At 53.2% G+C, this 21,084-nt stretch overlaps 1 protein-coding gene across 2 annotated transcripts in view; it reads left to right on the top strand.

Moving 5' to 3' along the window:
- Positions 1–21,084, top strand: part of LOC109257883 (inositol-pentakisphosphate 2-kinase) — a 127,548-nt gene that overhangs the window by 12,035 nt on the left and 94,429 nt on the right. For both annotated transcript variants that reach the window (XM_053907691.1, XM_053907690.1), the window contains exon 2: positions 18,962–19,174. In XM_053907691.1, coding sequence (XP_053763666.1) covers positions 18,962–19,174 — 213 coding nt within the window. The remainder of the gene's footprint in view (positions 1–18,961; positions 19,175–21,084) is intronic.

Here is a 21,084-nt window from a genome sequence, read left to right as displayed (position 1 = left end):
TGCCCCGTTCCCAGGGGGAGGCCTACTCTCCAGCTCCCCCAGAATCCACAGTACCCCCAGCCTTCCCTGCAGACCACCTAGCACCTGTCTATTCCCTGGACCTGCCGTGTGCCCACCCACCTACTTCTGGTGTGGAGCCCTGCCCCCTCCCCCACAGTGTCCCCCATGTCCTCCCTGTCCTCCTGACCACCTGTCACTTGCCAGATATGGGCTCACCCAACCCCACTGAGGAGGTGCACACTTGGTGCCAGACCTGGGGTGCCCTGGGCCCAGGTGCTTGTGTGCCCATGGGCCAGGCCTGCTCCCCCCACTGCCTTGGCCCACACTGTGTATCTGGGGGTTCAGGTCCTTCCTCCCCCAGCTCTACTCCCTCTGTGAACCAGCCTTAGGGTGGTGTGGGACCAAGGGGTTCACAGAAAGATGGAAGGTCCAGGGTGGGTCCTGCCCTCACCCCGCCAGGCCATTTGGATCCCTGGTGATACCCTGGCTCTGAGAGGTGGCCCAGGGCTGCATCCAACCCTCCAGGTTCTGTGCTTGTGTGGGAGCTTGTCCCTTCCTTCTGTGGCTTCTCTCCCTGGAGGCTTCTGGGAATCTGCTCCTGCTGGCTGTCTGGTCTTGCCCCCTTGTTTTGGGATTCAGTGAGGTGGGGCTCAGCCCCTCTTCCGGTGGTGGGCTATATTAATTAGGGTGGCCTCTGATCTCAAGGGACAGAAGATTCCAGAGTGACTCTGGCTGCTGCCCAGATGATCCTGTCTTGTAAGCTGCCCTCAGTTTTGAAATTGGTGCACAATCACCTGTAAGGAGACCGAGAACTAACTGTTGTGGTCTCCTGTGCTGCCCCAGCAGGCGCCTTCCCCCCTGCCCAGTCCTCGAAGCCTGCTGGTCTGCTGCAGTGATTAGGTTCTCTTCTAGACTTTTCTCTCAGGAGTGTGCCAGGTTAGTACCCGAGTCATCAACACCTCCCCTTGGGAATGTTGGGGTCGCCAGTGTGCGAGGCTCTGTGTGCACCTGCACTCTCGCCTTTCCTGGTGATTCCCACGGGTGGCACCCGTGTGCCCTTGTCCAGGACAGCCATGCTGGTCCCCTGGCAGAAGGGCCAGACCCTCCTTGGGCTCTGCTTCAGTTCCCCAGCTCCTGTGAGTGTAGGGCCTTATGCCCTGAGGGAGATAATCTCCACAAGTCGTGTGAAGTGGGGCTGATCTGGGGATTAACAGGCGCGGCCCCAGTAAACAGCAGCCTTCCGGATTCCAGGGCCGAGACTCCGAGACTGGGAAGGGCCGGCTGGCAGGTGTGCCCGCACCTGTGAACAGATGTTTCTGGCTCCCCAGGTGATTCTGAGGCAAGGGCAGCTAAACAGAGCCAAGTATTGGTTCTGCCTTCTCTGGCAGTCCCTCCTGGGAAGTGATGGGGAGGCCTTGCTCTCAGGGTACAGTTTCTCACCTGTGCAAGGAGATCTTTCCCCTGAGAGAGAAGCTGATGGGCTCCTGTTGGCACAGGCTGTGAAGTGTGCAGGGCCCCGGTTACTGCCTGCCCTCCGGGGCCTCTCCCATGTGTGACATCCCCTGACCCTGTCAGAGCTGTAGGGGGGCAGAGGCCTGGCGAGGGGCCCTGGGGGTGTGGGAGCAGAGCCAGCCCACTGAGCAGGGCTGCATGCTGGGCCTTGGAGCCGCTCTGCTCCGGGTGCCTTCCTCAGGGATGTCTGTCCCGGACACCTCCCTTAGTTGCTGGCTCCAGCCTTTCCTGGACCCTCCTGTTCCCAGTCCTGTGTTGACCGGCCATTTGCAGACACTCCTTTGTGAAAGTCTGTTCGGGACCATCACCAGATTGTCTGTGGGGCATCTGCCTTTTTCTCACTGACATGTTGGGAGTTGTGTGTATAGTCTGGGTGCGGGTCCTCCCGCCATCAGGCAGCGGGAGGACCAGCTGAGGGGTTGGGGTGGCCTGGAACCCTGATCTTCCGGGCCGGCTGAGGAACGTGAATCATCCTGAGAACTTAGAGACCGGTGTTAAGTGGAACGGTACGACACGGGGCGCTAGCGAGAGCGGAAGCTGGTACTGTTAGTCGTTCCTGAACAGAAGGGACTGCATGCCCTCCCCCCCCCCCCCCCCGGGATGGACCATCAGAGACGGGTGGTAGCGAGTGCTGATGAGGACGTGGAGAAATCCAAGCCCACACCTGGCTGCGGAAAGTGGGGTGGTGGGACTGCTGTGGCGGCTCCAAGGCCTTGGATGTTACCATGTGCCCTAGCGGTTCGCGCCTGTGTGTGACCTCATGTGTAACCCAAGGACACTGAAAACAGCATGCATACAGAAAGTAAAGTGTTGGCGGCTGCATTGTTCTCAGCGGCCCCGGAGTGAAGCACCAGGCTCGCTGCCGCGTGGACAATCTTGGAAAGCGACGCTCGGTGACAGTAGCCAGTCACGGGGATCACCGAGTGTGTGGTTCCCTTTATAGGAAATGTCCTGGTTGGACATATCCGCAGAGACTGGGGGAGCGGAGCTGGTGAGTGACCACTAAAGAGGTGAGGTCTTCTTTTCGGGATCCAGATGAGAATGTGGAAGTAGTGGCGATGGTCGCACAGCCCTGTGAATACACTAAGATCCCCCAAATTGTGCACGTTAAAAGGGTGAATGTTATGGTATGTGAATTGTACCTTTAACGTTTTTCAGGGGTTGGGGGGGAGTCTTTCTGCTTGCTGGTGGTCGGAACGAATGTCACCGTTCCTCTGGAGTGACCCCAGAGGATCTGCGGCCGCTTCCTCCCGCTCTGTGCGGCACTGCGCATGCTCCTCACGATGGTGGCGGTGCCTCTGCGGCACCGCGCATGCTCCTCGTGGTGGTGGCGCCTCTGCGGCACCGCGCATGCTCTTCGTGAACTCCTGGTGCTCACCCTCCTGCCCGGGACGGGTTCTTTTCTTCGGCCGAGCCTTGTGTTTCTAGTTAAGATAGTGTTCAAGGGTTATGTTTTTTTGATGTTGGGATTATAAATAGTTTTTATTATGTATGCTTAAGCTTAACAACTTCATTTGGGGGAATTGTAGGTCTCTAAGTGACCTTTATGGAGGTGTTACTTAGTGCATTTTATAGGTGACATCATCGCCTTTCCTCCTGTTTCTTCTAGCCTCTGGGAAGTGTGGTGAGAGCGTCCTTTGTCCTTTTAAGCGGCAAGACCACTGGGCTTGTCCATTTTTAGTAATTTGCTCTGCGTTTGGTTAACGTTAGCTCTCATTTTAGATCTGTCTGGGTGCGTTTACTGTGGCTGCAGTTGCTCTTTTGGTGACGTTAAGAAGGAAAGCTAGCATGTCCGTTTTTGTAGAGCTTTGGTTGAGAGGCAAGGCCAGGTCCTAGTGGAAGCATCTTTGTGCAGGCGGCTTCCTTCCTTCCCACACAGTCGTCTGTGGCAGGAACGTCTGTAGATCACCTTTTGACACGCTGTTTGGTCAGCTCACTGGATGTGCTTGCTTATGCTGATCCCTGGCAGACGCCCAGTCAGTAGTTTTAAACCTGAATGGAGTTGGTGCCCCTGGTTTTGTGCTCCTGGGGCGAGTGGATGCTCCTCGTGGTGAAGTGCAGCTCTTTCCAAAGGTCTTCTGAGTTTGTGCATGCATGTCAGCCCCCATGAAGGAGTTCTGGTAGGGACAGAGGGGCTCTGGGGTCCAGCCCTGACCCTACCCACAGGGAGCATACCGTCCCCGGGGTGTGCAGGGGCACCGGCCTGTGCCCTCCTGGCATGGAGACCGGTGCCCCACGCAAACCGCTGGCCTGGATGAAACCATCACCAGGCGGAGAAAATACACGAGCTTGGTTGCTTTTGCTTTCTTATTTTGCTGTTGGGATTTTGCTGTACCACTTTACCATTCTGAGACTTTTGCCTGTTTCCTTTGTTGAGTCTCTGAGTTTCTTTTTATCACTAAAGTGTATTTTTAGTGCATCCCTACCCCAGCATAGTGCAGCTTTGGCAGCGATCCCCGTGCCCTGATCGGAGGTATTTCTGACTATTGTTGACTTGGTTTCCTGGTGTTTGTTCTGTGTGCTCTCTTTGGTGCAGATATTATTGAGGAGATCAATTTTCATGTGTTTGGGTGTATGCTAACATACCTTTAAATAGATTTTTTGAGAACAGTTTTAGATTTACAGAGAACTTGAGAAATGTGTGTTTTTATTTTGCTCTGCCATGGTGTACAACATGTGTGTGGAACTCCTTCCCTGTTCAGGTCACTGTGAGGTCAGCCCATCCTGCCGTGACGCCATCTCCTTAGGGAAAAGCTCGGCTTGGAAAGGACATCGTGCCCTTTGTCCTGCTGGTGCGTCTTCTCTTCGTTGCCGCGATTCTGATTCCCTTGCGTACCGCTGAGTGCCCCCAGTCTCTACACATTGGTCTGGTTGACACGCTCTTGCAGTGTTCAGTATTTAGTGCCAGGCAGTTTGGGGCAGTGATTTCAGTGTTGATAGGTTTGGTCAGTCTGAGATGGAGACTTTCCTTCCTCCCTTAATGCTGTAAAACCTTTATCCCATGATAAAGTCATTGAGCTTGAATCTGTATCCAGTTCCCAGGCCTGAGCCCTGTCTTGAACTTAATGAGGCTCTCATGGGAGCTGGGTTTTGTGGGGCTGACGGGCTTCTGCAGGGGAGCCGGCCACGCCGAATGGCTGTGTCAGAGTCTCACCCCCATGTCGGCAGACCCCCTGAGACTTGCCCGAGTGCTGGAGCCTGACTGTACCAGTTTGGACTGGGAATCTATCGGTCCATCAACATCTGTTGAGCACATACTGCAGCAGGCTGGCTTGCACTTGAGGTGCTGTTTCTTCCGTGTGGCTCCCAAGGGCGTGGACCCTCCACACGCAGGGTGCCACTGGGAGGGCTGGTGGCGCACACTTGGTCTGAGAAGCCACTCTGCAGGACACCATTTTGAACCAGAAAAGAGGTGAGAGACGCCTTAGGGGCTCCCCATTCTGCTGGAGACCATTGGTGAACCGAGGAAGTGATTCTGGCCTTTCTGAGTCCCCAAGCTGGGGCACAGCTGGCTGTGGGGGCCCCGAAAACTATGCCGGAAGGGGGTCTTGGGGGTGAGACAGGCAGGACCTGGGAACTCCTGGGATGTTCCTGTCCTGGTGCACGCTGGCAGCCCTTCGGGGGAAGGTGGGTAAGGCTGGGTCGGTCCGGGAATCCAACACCGCATCCCAGCTTCGCTGAGGAAACTGCTTCCTGGGCCAGGGCCTTAGCTCATCTGGTTTCCTTGGGCTTGGTGTGTGTTGTGCCTGCTGCCTTGACGGCGGAACTGGTCTGGGAAGGAAGCTCCTCCAGAGCAGCCCCACCCGGCGGCCTGCTTCCCACTACCGCCCCTGCCCTGCTGCTGCGGGCCTTCCCCAGGGGTCCGGGCCCTGCCAGTCTCCGCACTTGGATCTGCTTCGGGGCCCCGTGCACATGTGTCAGGAACTAAGGGTCAGCGTCTGCGAGCCAGGGTGGACGACCAGCTGACGATGCTTCTGTCTCTGGGGCAGACAGGGAGGCCATCACAGAACAGACGTACTGCCCTCTGGGGGCCACAGGGACTGGCCAACCGCATGGGCAGGGGCAGTCACCTGAGGGTTGCTCTGCTAGTCCTGGCCCCGTTTCTCCTGGGCCTGGTCCTGCCAGCTGCCCAGCCCCAGGCGAGGCATGTCGCGCACAGCCCAGTGTGCGGTGGGCTCAGTGAGGTGGGGCACTCGCCCAGACTCAGGACGGGGCCTTGGCGGTGGGCGCCGCCATGCTCATCCCTGCTGTCCTACTGGTTGGGTGCCAGGGTCTGCCATGGCCAGGGAGGAGGGGTCTTCTTGTCCAGGGCTCCTCCTCCCCCACCTGGAGCACCCTCATCCTTCCAGGCCTGACCCGATGCATGTCCCTGCTCTGCATGCAGTCCTTTGACTCCAGGACGAGCCCGTCCGGCGCACGCTTGCAGTTTTTCCGTAACGAGCCACAGAAAGTGGATGCTGGATGGCGAGGAGGTGTTGACCTCAGACCAGCGGTCAGCAGACTGCTGCTCAAGGGCCACCTCGGGCAGTCAATCTGGTCTTGTAAATGGCGTTTTGCTCCTTTGTTGTTTATGGCCTCCTTCGCCCCACGGGACAGAGCTGAGAGCCACTGGCACAGACCCCACGCCTGTGTGATGGTTCATTTCATGTGTCACTTTGGCTGGACTACAGACGGGTGTGTCTCTGGGAAGGACTAGCACTCATTCCGTGTGGGCGGGCCAGTCCCTCTGGTGCATTGGGACAGAAGTGGGAAGGGTGAATTCTCTCCCTCTTCCCGAGCGGGGACGTCTGTCTGTCTTCCGTCCTTGTGCGTGGGTGCCCCGGTGTTCGGGCCTTCAGACACCAGTGGCTTTCCTGCTTCTCCCGCTCACAGACAGCAGATCGTGGGATGTCTTGGCTTCTGGAATAAATCTCTTACATACGTGTCTACACGTTCTGTGGGGAAGGAGCCCTGACTGATACCGATTTGGTCCCAAGAACACCAGTGGAGCTGCCTGGGGTCTCTTCCTTTTGCCCCCCTGTCCCACCCTCCCGTTTTTGTCCCTGCAGTGGACGGCTTACCCAGAGGGGTGGAACCAGGTCTAGGGCCGGGGCCTCTGCAGGGCCCTGGTCTCCTCTAGGGGCCTGTGTCCTGAGCTGGATGGGTTAGGGAGAGGCTGACAGGGAGCGGCTGATGGAGCCTTTTGCCTGGAAAGGCACACTCCGTGTGGGCACCAGGCTCTCCGTCCCTGCCGGGTTGCTGACCCGTGTGTGGACCTGGGACCCAGGGAGCCTCTCTGAGCTCTAGTTACTATGCCTGTGGACTCAAGGCAGTGGCCCCAGCCTCGTCCTACTGGACTGCGTCAGCTTTCCAGTTGAGGTGGGTGTGTCCCAGGACAACTTGACCTGCAACAGGCTTGGGCAGGTGTGGCTGGCCAGGCTGCAGTGCACTATCCCCAGGGAGGGGGGGAGAGGAGGGGGAAGGGACCTCTCAGGTGGTCAGCAGAACTTCTTGTCCCTCATTGTCTTAGCTTCTCTGTCCGGCTTAGCCTCATGGGGGTGGTGGGGACCCGGTGGGGGCTGGGTATCTGGGACCTCGCGCGTGCGAGTGGGCACTGTTGGGGGGTCCCAGCGTGTTAACACTGGTCAGAAATGTTGGTTCCTGTTGAGGAGGGAGGGGTGCCGCCTGCCCAGTGCCGGGTCCCAGCCCCTGGGGAAGCACACCCTGCCAAGACCCCACCCCTGCATGTGGTCTGTGGTCGGCTCTCCCGTCTCCAGCCCAGCACACCCCTGCCGCTGGTTCCGGCCCTCACTCCATCCTCTCTGTGTCCTGCTCAGCAGGCGCCCACGTCCTGGCCATGCCACTCCTAGCACCTTGTCCAGGCTGCGGCCACCCTCCTGGGCCCTCAGGGGTGCTCCCCTCCCTCTCCTGCTCCCCACTGTGTCTCTGCTCTGCTGACACGGTGGGGCAGCGTCTCCTGCCGTGGCTCATTGTGCCCTCGCCTGGATTGGGGCTTGCTTGGCCTGGGCCTCTTGCCCAGACCTCCCAGACCCCACCCCCGCCTGGGGCACTGGATTCTCAGATCTAGTCAAACCTGCCTTCTCCAGGGATAGGCTGGCACCCCAACAAACACTAGTCACCCCTAGTGCTTGGGGGAGGGGTGGGTAAGGCTCCTGGGAGAGACCAAGGCCAGGTCGGAGGGGCTGGAGTAGGAAGGCTGCCACACCCAGGGTATGACAGAGACCAAGGGTGTGTGTGTGTGTGTGTGTGTGTGTGTGTGCGCGCGCGCGCGCGTGCAAGAGTGTGTGGATCGTGTGATTGAGAGTGTGTGTGATCGAGGGTGTATATGTGAGGGTGTGTGGCCATGTGTAATTTAGGGTTTGTGTGTATGTGTGTGTGAGGTGTGTGTGTGTGACTGTGTAATTTGGGTGTGAGAGTAAGGGTGTATGAGGTGTGTGTGTGTGTGTGTGTGTGTGTGTGTGTGTGTTACCGTGTGCAATTTAGGGTGTGAGTGTGTGAGGATGTGTAACAGAGGTGTGTGTGTGAGGTGTGTGTGTATGTGACCGTGTGTAATTGAGGGTGTTGTGAGTGTGAGTGTGCACCGAATTACACACGCCACACCGTCTGTTCACATCCAGGTTGGGGGAGGCTGCGGGGCCCTGGGGGTGGTGTGATCACGGGCCTGGCGAGGGAGGAAGGTCTGAGCAGAACCGGAGCCTCGTGACAGGGATCTGCCCTGTCCCCCACCCTGTCCCCTTGGTCCCTTCAGGGAGACACGAGAGTGGGGGAGACCCCGCAGGCACGCTGGTCCCAGGTCTTCCCCATTACCCTGGACTGTCACCACCCAGCAGCCCCCCCGGGGAAGCCCTGGGCCTGACCCCCACCCCCCCCCCTTCCCGGCAGCGCTCTCCTCCCAGGGGCCCCCCCTGCCGCGAGCCCTTGCACCAGGCCTGGGACCCAGTCCCGCCCAGCCTGTGCTCACGCCCCGCTGCTCCTCAGCTGCGGGGCCCCTCTGCCCCAGCCCTGTGACTCCCCTTCCTGGCCTGGAGCTTGCCCTGGGGGCTCCCTTCCCATTCGGCAGACCCAATCTTCCCCTCCCCCCCCCACCCCACCCAGGTCTGGCCCGGACTGCAGGTATTTGTGCGGTGTCCACGTGGGCGGGGTGAACCTAGAGTAAGGCTGGCCTTGCCTGGACTTGCCGGGCCATGTTGGGGCTCACCAGGCCTGGGCTGCTGTAGAGGAGTGGGCGGGCCAGCCCCTGGGGGGACATCACAACAGCACTGTGGCCACTACCTTGAAGCCCTGACGAGCGTCCCAGGGTCCGGGAGGGCGTCCTCTTCCTTCCTCCAAGCAGCCAGAGAAGCTTGGGGGCCCCCGGTGGACACTGGCCTGGCAGGTGCGTGGTAGAGCAGCCAAGGCCTCGGGGACAAGCGTGCCCACAGCTGGGCACCACCGTCAGGTGGCGGACGCTGCTGCTCTGCATGCTTCTAGGGACGGGGAGGCAGGCTTAGAGGGGGCGCCGGGTGGGGGTGGGGTGCTTTGGTCAGAAGAAATTCCAGTGGGTGGGCTCAGTGGCGTCTCAGACCCTCAGCCTCTCAGCCTGTGAGCTGGGCAGTGAGCACCGCGACGGGGTCTCCTAGGTTCCGGTGCTCCAGGTTGGGGTAGATGCTTGTAGACAGCTTTCTGGTCATTGAGGGAACGGTACGGATTCAAAGCGTGGTGGGGCCCGGGAGCTCCCCCTGCCGGCCTCCCCACGCCATTTCCCCGAGGTTTCCCGAGGTGTCCCCTTAGGATTTTCGCGGCTGTTACAGATACTCCTGCAGGAGTGAGTCTGGGAGGAATACCTAGGAGTGCATGGCCCTGCCTCATTTCGAGTGAATGTGTGACTCCAGGAATCTGCCAGATTACTTCCAGAGCCGCTGCGCCGTTTTCCGTTCCCTGCCAGCAGGCAGGAGTTTCCACGCTGAGCATTTTTTCGTGTGATTCTTTCCCACACACGTGTCTTCTCGGGGGAGGTATCTGGTCAGTTCTTTTGCCCATGTTTTATGAGGTTGTGTCTCTTTCTGAGTTTAGAGAGCTCTTCTATTTTATTTTGGCTGTAAATCCTTTGTCAGATTGTGATTTGTGTAGATTTTCTTTCAGTCTATGCCTTGTCTTTTTATTGTCCTTTTTTTTTTTTTTTTTTTTTTTTAATGAAGAGAGTTCTGGAGATTTGTTACACAACAGTGTGAATGTAGCTAACACTACTGAACTATACACTTAAAAACAGTGAAGATGGTAAATTTTGTGTTGTGTGTATTTCACTACAATTTTAAAAAGTTTCCTGGTTTAAAAACTTTTTTCGGTGAATTACTCATTTTATCATTATTTTTTGACTCTATTCCTGGCATTGCTTTTTGTCTGGGAGTCTCATTTTATCTGCCATTAATGTGGGTATGCCAGCTTTTTTATTAGTATTTTTTGTGTGTCTTATATATGTGTCATCGGTAGAACGTAGCTGGATTTTGTCTGGGTATCATTTCTCGTATCCAGTTTGAGAATGTGTTTTTTTGTTTGTTTTTAATCTGATCACTATAACGTGGATTCCTAGTGTCTTCAAAAATCACGTGTACTTTATGTTTCTCACCAAAGTATGTGAAAATAGAGTTTAGATTGCCATGCTATTATTCACTTTCTAAATAAAGAACTTAAGAAAAATTCAATAGCATTACCTTTCTTTTAATTTCCTTTTTTTTTTTTTTTTAACCCCCTTTGACATATTTCCAATCTTTTGCGTCGGGCAACCACTAATCTGTTCTCTATATCTGTGAGCATGGCTTTTGGTTTTTCTTAGATTCCACATATAAGAGAGATCGTGCAGTATTTCTGTCTGATTGACCTCACTTTGCCTGCTGCCCTCGAGGTCCACCCTGCTCTTGTCTTTCAAACAGCAGAAGTTCTTAGTTTTGAAGTCCAAATTACCAGTTTGTTTTTATAGATCATGTCCAAGGTCACAAACACTTTCTCTTATTTTCCCCCGGAAAGTTTATACCTTCTTTCTTTAAAAAAAAATTCAAAAAAACTTATTTTTAGTTTCGAGAGACAGCATGCCACATGAGAGGGGGACAGAGAGAGACCATCTCTTTTTTTTTTAATGTTTATTCATTTTTTTTTTTCTGGGGCGCCTGGGTGGCTCAGTCGGTTAAGCGGCTGACTTCGGCTCAGGTCATGATCTCGTGGTCCGTGAGTTCGAGCCCCGCGTCGGGCTCTGTGCTGACAGCTTAGAGCCTGGAGCCTGTTTCAGATTCTGTATCTCCCTCTCTCTGACCCTCCCCCGTTCATGCTTTGTCTCTCTCTGTCTCAAAAATAAAATAAACGTTTAAAAAAAATTAAAAAAAAATAAATAAATGTTTATTCATTTTTGAGGGAGAGACAGAGCACAAGCTGGGCAGGGGCAGAGAGAGAGGGACAGGACCCTAAGCAGGCTCCGGTTGGACAGCAGAGAGTCCAACGTGGGGCTCAAACTCACTGTGGCCTGAGCTGAAGTCAGATGCTTAACCGAATGAGCCACCCAGGCACCCCAAAGCTTATTATCCATATTAAATTAATTTTCATAATGCCGCAAGGCATATAGATATTCATTAATTCCAACACCGTTTGTTACAAGATTGCCCCTTTGCCACTGAGTTGCCTTTCTAAGTACTGAGATCAGGTCTTTCTACTTTGTTTTTCTTTTTCAAAGTCATTCTGGTTATTCTAGGTCCTTTGAATTTCTATAGGAATTTTAGAATCCACTGGTCACTTTCTACCAGAAATGTTGGGATTTAGATTGGCATTGTGATGAATTGAAAGAATTTGTGGAGGAATGACATCTTAACAATGGTAAGAGTGTTGTTAACATTAACAATATTGAGTCTTCTGGCTGATGAATGTTTGTTTATTTAATTCTCTCAGCAGTATCTTGTGGCTGTTAGTGTATGTCTTGTGCATCTTCTGTCAGATTTAAGCATTTCATATTTTTGTTGCTATTGTAAGTAACATTTTTAAAATGTTTGCTTTCTGATTGTTCATTCCTCCTATGTAGAAGTGTTTGATTTCGGTACATTGATCTTGTGTCTTGCAACCTGGCTAAACTCACTTACTCTCACTAGAGAACTCTTTGTAGATTCTTTTGGACTTTCAGTGTAGACTGTCATGTGATATGCGAATAAAGATAGTTCTACTTCCTCCTTTCCAGTCTGACTGCTTTTGATCTTTCTTGCTTTATTGCATCGTAGGATGGCAACCCCAGTACATTGTTGAACAGAAGTGGGGAGACCCATTTCTCACCATTAAATGTCAGCTGTAAGGTGTTTGAACGATGCCCTTTATCAGGCTGAGAAAGGTCCCTTCTGTTTGATAAGTGTTTTATCAGGGATAGATGTTGAATTTTGTCACATCATTTTCCTACATCTTTTCAGTATTGTGTTTGGTTTTGGTTACAGGGTGATGCTGGTCTCATAAAATAAGTTAGAAAGTATTCCCTCCTTTTCAGTTTTCTGGAATAGTTTGTGTACAGTAGGATCTATTTCTCCCTTAAATGTGCAGTAAGAGTTTATCAGGAAACCATCTGGGCAGTGAATATTCTCTGTTGGGTTTTTAAATGTACATTCAGTGGCTTCGATACAGGTCTATCCAGACTATCTATTTCTTCTTGAGTGGGCTTTGGTGGTTTGTCTTTCAAGGAATTTGTCAATTTCAACTAAGTTGTCAGATTTATTGGTGTAAAGCTGTTAATGATATCCCCTGTTATTATTTTTAGTATTTGTAGTGCTGTCACTGTCCACTCGTGATATTGGTAATTCTTGTCTGTTGTCCTTCCCCCCCCTCCCCCACCCCCATTAGTCTGGCTAGAGGTTTATCAGTTTGACCTTTTCAAAGAACTTGCTTTTGATTTAATCGATTTTTCTTTATATTTTCTTATTTCATTAATTTCTACTCTGATCATTATTATTTTCTTTGGATTTCATTTGCTCTTATTCTAGTTTTTGTTTTTTCTACTGAGGGGAAATGACACCCACATAAAAAGCATCCAGATCAAGAGTCGGAACACGGCCAGCACCACAGGCCTTCCTGGAGGACCCATCCCAACCAGAGGCCCCCTCAGCCCTGACTGCTCCCAGCATAGGTTCATGTTCCTTATTCTTGGAGCTGTGTGTGTCGATGGAATCACACAGCATATAGTCTCTCGTGTCTGACTGCTTCCAGCGTTCTGTGAGATTCAGCCCTCTGGTCTGTGTAACGGTGGGGTATTCGTCATTGCTGTGTGGTATTCCATCAGGTGCCGGACTGGATCACAGCTTTTCCTTCTGTTGATAGACCTCTGGGAACTGTCTGGTTTGGGGCTTTTGTAAATTATGCTCCTATAAACGTATCTTTTCATACACACAAGTATTTCTCTCCAGTACGAGTGGGAATTGAGGGTCCAGGAATGGGCATGTACTTAGTGTTAGCACCTACTGTTTTCCTGAGTAGTTGGTTGTTCGAATCACACCCACCCCCTACAAAGATTTTAGGCAGGGTGTGACTCAGTCCCCTACCCATGCTGTGTCCAGTGTTTGTTGAAGGTCTGAATAAATACACAAGCCCTGTCTGAGAAGGGAGACCACGTGACTGGCTGAACTCTCATCAGAGGCACAGGGCCCAAACACCCACCATACACGAGAACGAGAACAGCCCTCTCCTAAGGCGTGCACAGCCTGTATGGAGGGTGCAAAGCCACGCTCCACGGGGTTTATGGGGTCTGTCTTCAGTCCAAGGGAACCAGAACTATTAGGGCATGGAGGTAGGACCGGGGCAGCCATCAGGCAGGACTCAAAAGCCTTCATCCCTCGGCCTCCTCCTGGGGGCCATTTGGGCAAGCCTTGGAGGGAAGCCAGCGTGGTAAGCTGGTTTGAGCACCGGGCTCCTACCAGCTTAACACTACAGGGCTGTCAGCTACGCCTTCAGCTTCACATGCAGCACCTGGTCTCATTTTTGAGACGGAAGCTAAGGTTACTGATCGGATTGTTCTTTTTTTTCTAAGTGGTCATTTAGTGCTATAAATATCCTCGTAAGTACTTGCTTTCGTGGCATCCCACAAATTCTCATGTTGGTGTCACTTTTATTCAGCTAGAAAAATACTTAGAAAGTATTTCCTTTCTGATTTCATCTTTGACCCATGCATTATTTAGAAGTGTGTTATTTCGTTGCCAAATATTTAGAGATTTTCTAAACCTATCTTTCTGTTACTGACTTCTCATGTAAGTCCCTGTGGGCAGAGCCTTTTCTTTGTGTGGCCCAGAATATGGTCTGTCTGGCTACGTGTCCCTTCCACGTGTCCCTGAAAAGAACGTGTGTGCTGCTGCTTTGGGGGGGCCCCACACACGTCCATTGGGTCGGGTTAGTCCGTAGTGTTGTCTGTGTCTTCTGTGTCCATGCCCATGCTCCGTCTTCTGAGTGTGTGAATCGCTGAGAGACAGCCTTGGAGTCTTCCAGCTAAAATTAGGATTTGTTTTTTCTTGTAGTTCTATCAGTTTTTGCTTCATATATTTTGAGGCTCTGTTATTAGATGTATATATTTGGAATTATGGTTTCTTTGAAAAGTAACCTCATTATTGTGAAACGACCCTCTGTTCCTGGTAATATTCTTTGCAGTGAAATCTACTTTATCTAATATTAATGGAGCATTCCAGCTTTCTTTTGATGACTATTAGCATAGTTTATCTTTTTCTAGCCTCTAACTTTTGTAAACAAGTTTATTTTAACAGCTTTATTTATTTGTATAATTCACATACCATGAAATTAACTCATTTAAATTGTACAGTTCAGGGACTCTGGGCTGGTTCAGTCAGTGGACCTTGTCACTCTTGATCTCAGGGTTGTGGATTTGAGCCCCATGCTGGGTGTAGAGATTACTTAAAAATGTACAGTTCAGTGGCTTCTAGTGTTTTCATAGACTTGTGCATCTACATAAAACCAATTTTAGAACATCTTCACTAGCCCAAAAAGGTACCAGGAACCTTAGCCATCACCCCTCTGGCCTCCCAGCCCCACCCCCAGCCCTGGGTGACCGCCCGTCCGCTTGCAGTCTTCTATAGATTTGCCCATTGAGACATCTCATGTAAAGGGAATCCTACAATATGTGGTCCTTTGTGACTGGCCTTTTTCATGAAGCAGAATATTTCAAGGTCTATGTGTATTATACCACATGTCAGTAATTCATTTCTTTTTATTACCAAGTAACACTTCATTGTGTAGGTAGACCACATTTTATTTATCCATTTATCAATTGGTGGACATTTGGGTTGTTTCCACTTTTTGGCTATTACAAAAATTAGTGTTCAAGTTGTGGTATGGATGTATTTTTCATTTTTCTTGGGTCTGTACCCAGGAGTGGAATTGCAGGACCATATGGTACTCCATGTTTAACTTTTCAAGGATCTGCCAGGCTGTTTTCCACAGCCGCACCATTTTATATTCCCTCCAGCAATGCAATGCATGAGGGGTCCGATGTTTTCATATTTTTGCTAACGCTTGTTCCCCCCATCCCCTTGTTTTTATTATTACAGCTATCCTAGTGGGTGTGAGGTGCTATCTCCTTGTGGTTTTGACTCCATTTCCCCCATGTCTACTGACGTGGAGCATCTTCTCGTGAACTTGCTGGTTGCTTGTTTATTTTCTTTGGAGAAATGTCTGTTCAGATCCTTTGTCCATTTTTAAATTGGGTTGTTTGTCTTCTTATTGTTGAGTTACAGGAGTTCTTTATACATTCTAGACATTACAGCCTATCAGATAAAAGATTTGAAAGTATTTTCTCCTGTCATGTAGGTCGTCTTTTCACTTGATGGCGTTCTTTGATACACAAATGTTTTAATTTTTACGAAGTCCAATTTATCTGGTTTTTGTTGTTTTTGCTCATGCTTATGGTGTCACAGGTTAAGAACCTGTTGCCAACAAGGTCATGAAGATTTATCCCTGTTTTTTCTTCTGAGAGTTGTAGTTTGAGTTCTTACATTTAGGTCTCTGATCCATGTTGAGTTAATTGTGTATATGATGTGAGGTGGGGGTTCAGCTTCATTCTTTGCATGCGGATGTCCATTTGTCCCAGCGCCATTTTGTTGGAAAACGATTCTTTCATCACTGAATTATCTCTGTACATTTGTCAAAAGTCAATTGACCACATATGCGAGGGTTTATTTCTGGACTCTTCTGTTCCATTGGTCTGTGTTGTCTATCTTATGCCAGTACCACGCTCTCTTGATCACTGTAGCATTATATTAAGTTTTGAAATAGGGAATTTGAGTCTTCCTGCTTTGTTTTCAGTATTGTTTTAGCTATTCTGGGCCCCTTGCAATCTCATATGAATTTCCATTTCTGCAAAAAAGGCCATTGGAATCTTGATAGGGGTTGCATTGAGTCTCCAGTTAATTGTCTCTTAAAGGGACTTAAATAATAAGACAAACCTTTTGTATTTATTCCATACTTATCATTTCTGGCACTTGCACTTCCTTCTCCTAAATCTAGATTTCCATCTGGTATTGTTTTTCTTCTGCCTGAAGGGTTTAATTTAACGTCTTTGTAATGCAAGTCTGCTGGTGATAAATTCAGCACTTGTCTGTCTGAAGTCTCATTTCACCTCTGTTTGTGAAGTTTCCACCGGGTGTAGCTCTTTGTTAATAGGTTTGTTTTGTTTTGTTGTGTCGAGACGTTCCTCCATCTCCCAGCTTGTCCGAGAAATCTGTTGTCATCTTGTGTGCTTCTTTATGAGCTGAAGCGTGTCTTCTCCCTCCAGGTGATTTTAGTGTTTTCTCTGCACCACTAGCTTTGAAGAGTTTTGTGATGTGCTTCAGTGTAGCTTTTTTCATTTCGCTTGTGCTCAGGGGCAGTGGGCTGCTACTGTCTGTAGATTTGTAGTTTCTGTCAGATTTGGGAATTTTTCAGCCATTATTTTGTTTCAGGTACTTTTATCCTCACCCCTTTCGGTCCCCTGGGGACTCTAGTTGCCCGTGTGTGAAGCTCCTTGAAGTTGTCCCCCCGCTCACTCATGTGCTCTTTATTTTTTTAGTTTTTCTTTTTCTGTGTGTGTCACTGCTGTTTCTTCAAGTTTCCTAATCTTATCTTCTGCTGGTGATCCCATCCAGTGCCCCCTTAACGTCACGCTTTGTAATTCCATCCTCTGCGTCTTCGGAGTCCCTGCTCCACAGCGTTTGGTCTGCTTCCTGAGCCTGTAGAAATCAGTCTGCCAGGCGACAGCCTGACTCTCATCGCCACGGACCAGTTTCCCTTCCCTCTCGCTGCCAGTTTCTCAGAGCTGGGAGATGGTGCTGTTGTTCCTGCGTGCCCCCTGCCTCGTTGTTCAGGCCCAGAAAGCACTCCCCAGCTCCACTGGTCCCTGTAGGTGCTCCCCCTGCTTGCCCCGGTGGCTTAGGGCTCCCCTGTGGTTGCTGGAAGCGTGCTGCTTTCAGCCTGGGGGAGCAGTGGGATTGTTCCATCTGTCCCTCTGCATGGCCCACCTGGTGGCTGTTTCACAGCTGTGCACTGATTGTCCCCTCTGTCCGCAGGTCTGCCACCTTGCTGCCTTGTCCGTTGTCCTGTAGCACCACCTGACCCCAGGTTGTCTGGCCCACCTGCCACTGTCTCTCTGCACCATGGTCAGGGTTCCCCTGGTTGGGGGGGGGGGGAGGGGGGCTGTCATGGAGATCACCTGTGTCTCACTGCCTGATGTCCAGTGACTTGAAAATTATCGCTTAGTCACATAAAGGTCTCAGTTATTGTAGCTTTTGCACATGGGAGCCAGACCCAGTCCTGTTACTGTCTTACTAGCTCAGCAGGAGGTGTAAGCCTCCAGCCCTGTTGTCTCTGAAAAGCCACCTCTGTGCTCCTGGGCAGGGTGAGGGCTAGACAGAGGCGAACATCTGGGCCAAGGCCGGCAGGCCTGGACGTGAGTGTGCTCACGCCTGCGTGTGTCATAGCATGTAGCCGTCTTGCCTCGGGACGGCCTCTGAGGTCGCTTCAACGCCTGGTGAGATGTCCACGCTCCAGCTTGAGGGTCACGAGTGTTCTGCCCAGGTCACCCCCTTAGGCTTGTCTGGAAGTTGGAGAGACCCCTCAGCTCTTTCCAGGGCTTTCCAGGTGCTTTCCAGGGCACCTGCCCTGTGAGAAGCCTGGCAGGTTCTGGCACACCCAGGACGGCTGTGCGGCTGGAGGTTGGGACTGCCACCCAGGATGGGCCATGTCCTGTCCACCCTCCACCCGGGATGGACAAGAATCTGTGATTTGTCTCCTCTTTCCCTGGGACTGGACTGCAGGAGGACAGCATCAGAAAGGACAGAGCAGAGCTGATTTGGTTTGAAAAGACACGCCTCTTGCCAGAGCAGGCTGTGTTGGCGGCTGGGGACAGATGAGCAAGACCCCGTCCTCTGGAAGGAGAGCAGTTCTCCCAACCAGTCCCCACCTCGTCTAGCCCATCCCCTGCCAGCTCTTACATTTTCAGTTTTTAGATCAGAACCGGTCTTGCTCACTAACACCCTTTTCCTTATACATATTTCCCCAATTGTTTTCTTGGACAGAATTCCTACACCTCGTATAGAATAGCAAATAAGTGAAAATGCCCCCGTTTCTCTCAAGAAACAGAGACATCAACTTCCTTCTTCCTCAGCAGCCCTCCATGGATTTTGTTTTTCTTCCTCGAGCCAGGAGCCCTGCAAAGATTCTGCATGGGGTGGCCAGTGGGAAAGGGGCCACCAGAGAGGACATGCAGGGATCGCGTCCTGGCAGCTGTGGCCACGGCAGGTTGCGTTCACCCATGGGGGCTCCTCCCTGAGCCTGGGCGCAGAGCCTCCTTGCCTAGGTCTGGGGGTCGGGATGGCAGTGTTCTCTCCCCTCTGGTACTTTGAGCTAGCTTTCCACCCAGGCTCTGGGCGGGCAGGTGGGGTCTCCCAACTGGGGCACACGTACTGGTCTGTCCACCGGTTCTGAATATCCTGGTTCACGCTCCTGTCCCACCACTCGGCCTGGGCTCCACCCTCCCAGGATGGGTGAACAGAGGGGTCAGAGTGGGGCAGAGCAGCGCTGCGTGGACCTCAGACCTGCCTAGAGCAGGATCTCTCTGCTTGGCCCCTGGGTCAGCAGCCTGACTTCTGAGGGAGACTGCTGCACAGAGTGGGGCTGGGTTCCCGTCCCCACCTCGTCTCACTGAGCCCCCAGCCAGTCCCCTGACTGGGCCCGGGTCCTTCCCTAGTCTGGCCCCACTTGGCCATCAGCCCCCACCTAGCTCCTCCCTGGCCCCGTCCCCACCTGACCAGTAGCCCTGCAGCCCCGTGTAGCCCTTAGGTGTCCAGCAGCCGCTGTCCAGCTTCCACTGTGTCTGATCGTGTCCTTCCCCGATGTCCGGCGTGTGCACACCGGCGTGTCTGGCTGCAGGCCTAGCTGGCATTGGCCTCCCTTTTATGAGCACCTGGTCTCTGTGCAGGCATTTGGACAGGCGCACACGAACCACAAGAAGGTAGCCGCGGACGGCGAGAGCCGGGAGGAGAGTCTGATCCAGGAGTCGGCCTCCAAGGAGCAGTACTATGTGCGCAAGGTGCTGGAGCTGCAGACGGAGCTGAAGCAGCTGCGGAACGTGCTCACCAACACTCAGTCGGAGAGCGAGCGCCTGGCGTCCGTGGCGCAGGAGCTGAAGGAGGTAACCAGCAAGCCCGGCAGAGACGGGAGGGCAGGGAGGTAGAGGGCTGTGCTGCTGTCCTCCAGACTGGGACCTCTGGGTTCTCATCGGGAGGGGAAGGGGCCTTGCTCGCTCTGGGCCACAGGGAGACCTACTCTCTGCCCTCTGTTTACCGGAGCGGGGAGGCGGCGGGCGAGGGGGGGGCGGGTGGCAGTGACAGGTGACTAGATGGACAGACGGTTCTGAGTGGTGGCCGGTGCAGAGTTCCACAGTCGAGGGTACGGGGCAGTCGGGATCCCACAGGACTTGGAGGGGACTCTGCCGAGATTTGGGACAGAGCTCAGGGCCTGGCAGCAGTGGGGAGCAGTCACCCGCCCTGGTTTGGGGTCAGAGGTCATAGAGGCCTGTGGGCCTGGGGGGGGGGGGCTGGCTTGGATCAGGGAGGCGGGCCATCCTCGGCTGTGTGGAGCCAGAGTGCATGATTTCATTTCCTCCCACCGGATTACCCTGCTTGGGATGGGAGGAGGGGCCGCTGGGGGTGTGGATTTGACCTCCGAAGTGTCTCGGCCTCACTGCTGGCCAGGCCCCCTGGCCCAGAACAGCCAGTGCAGGCACTTACCCAGCCAGCCTGGTGCTGCTCTTTTCCTCTTCCAGAAGGGCCTGCGTGGGCTGTCAGGAGAGCCCCGGTGACCTGCTGACTCCTGGCTTTGGGCGTCAGGAAATGAGCTCAGCCAGGCCCACACAAGAGCAGGTTTGGTGGGGCCTCGGGAGGAAGCCTGCCCCTCCCCACCCCCACACACTCGCAGCTGCCTCTTTCTCTCCGGGCCCTGCCTGTTGCCCCACAGGTCCCCACTGCCCCCAGGCAGCATCCCTGCCACCGCCAGCCCCTTCTGTACCCTGCTTCCATCACTCTTCTGCTGGTCCTGGCCTTGTGGCCTTTGCCAGGCTGCTGTGCCAAGCTCCTTCCTGGACTAGGAGAACACGGCGCCAGGCGTCCCTGATAAGTGCCGCCCTGCACCTGCCTTGGTGTGATGTGGCTGTGTGGGTCGTGCAGGGTCCCCCGGCAGACACCCCGCCACGAGAATAGCTGGGCCTTCCTGTGCCCAGTCCTGCTGCCATCCCGGTGCAGTGATGCGCCAGCTGCACGGTGCCCTCTGACCAAACCCCCCCTGTGACAGTCAGCCTAGGTGTCCACCTAGGCTTGCCAGCTTCCCAGGCGGGTCCAGGGGCCACTATCGTGTGACCTGTATAACATACTCTGCACATGGGATGGTTCCAGCTGCCCCAGAACTCATTCTCTCAGTGACTCTGTGGGCATCCAGATACTTCCCTCATCTCACAGGTGGGGAAAGCAAGGAGCAGGGTCACCAGGCTGGCAGCTTTAGGGTGCTGACCTCTGACCTCTGCACAGTGTGTGGACAGGCCCAACCAGCTTCTGTCCTGGGACATGATCTTGAGCCCCATCTTACAGATGGAGAGGCAGAGTCCCAGGGAGTCGGGCGTGGCCACAGTTGGCTGGAGGCAGAGTCAGGTTGTGTGCCCACTGAGGCCTTCCAGAGATTTGCCCTGGGGAGGGGGTGGGGGCTGCCCTTGAGAAGCAGGACTGGGTCGGAGAGGAGTCAGCATCATCTGCTCAGGTGGTCTTTTTGTCCTGGTGGGCCCTGTCCTTGCTGCCTTGGTGGACCCTGTGTGTCTGGGCTCAGGAGTAAATGACAGAGATGTCCCAGCAGAATTCTGTGCCCGCCCCCCCCGCCACCCAGGGTGGGAGCCAAAAGGGCTTGATTGCTGTGGTGGTGTCCAGGCTGCCAGGAGCCTGCTGGAAGGAGGCCAGGCATTGGTCATGAGCTGAGATGGGCGGTGGGTCAAGAGCAGCCTCACCAGGTGCCGGGTGGACTCTTCAGCATGGGGTGGAGGTGGGGGGTGCTGGGGTG

Source organism: Panthera pardus, unplaced genomic scaffold, assembly GCF_024362965.1.
Source record: "Panthera pardus isolate Hobbes unplaced genomic scaffold, ASM2436296v1 HiC_scaffold_20, whole genome shotgun sequence".
In the NCBI taxonomy this organism is placed as follows: Eukaryota; Metazoa; Chordata; class Mammalia; order Carnivora; family Felidae; genus Panthera; species Panthera pardus.
The sequence above is the reverse complement of the archived record's forward strand: the minus strand, read 5'-3'. Positions and strand labels throughout refer to the sequence as shown.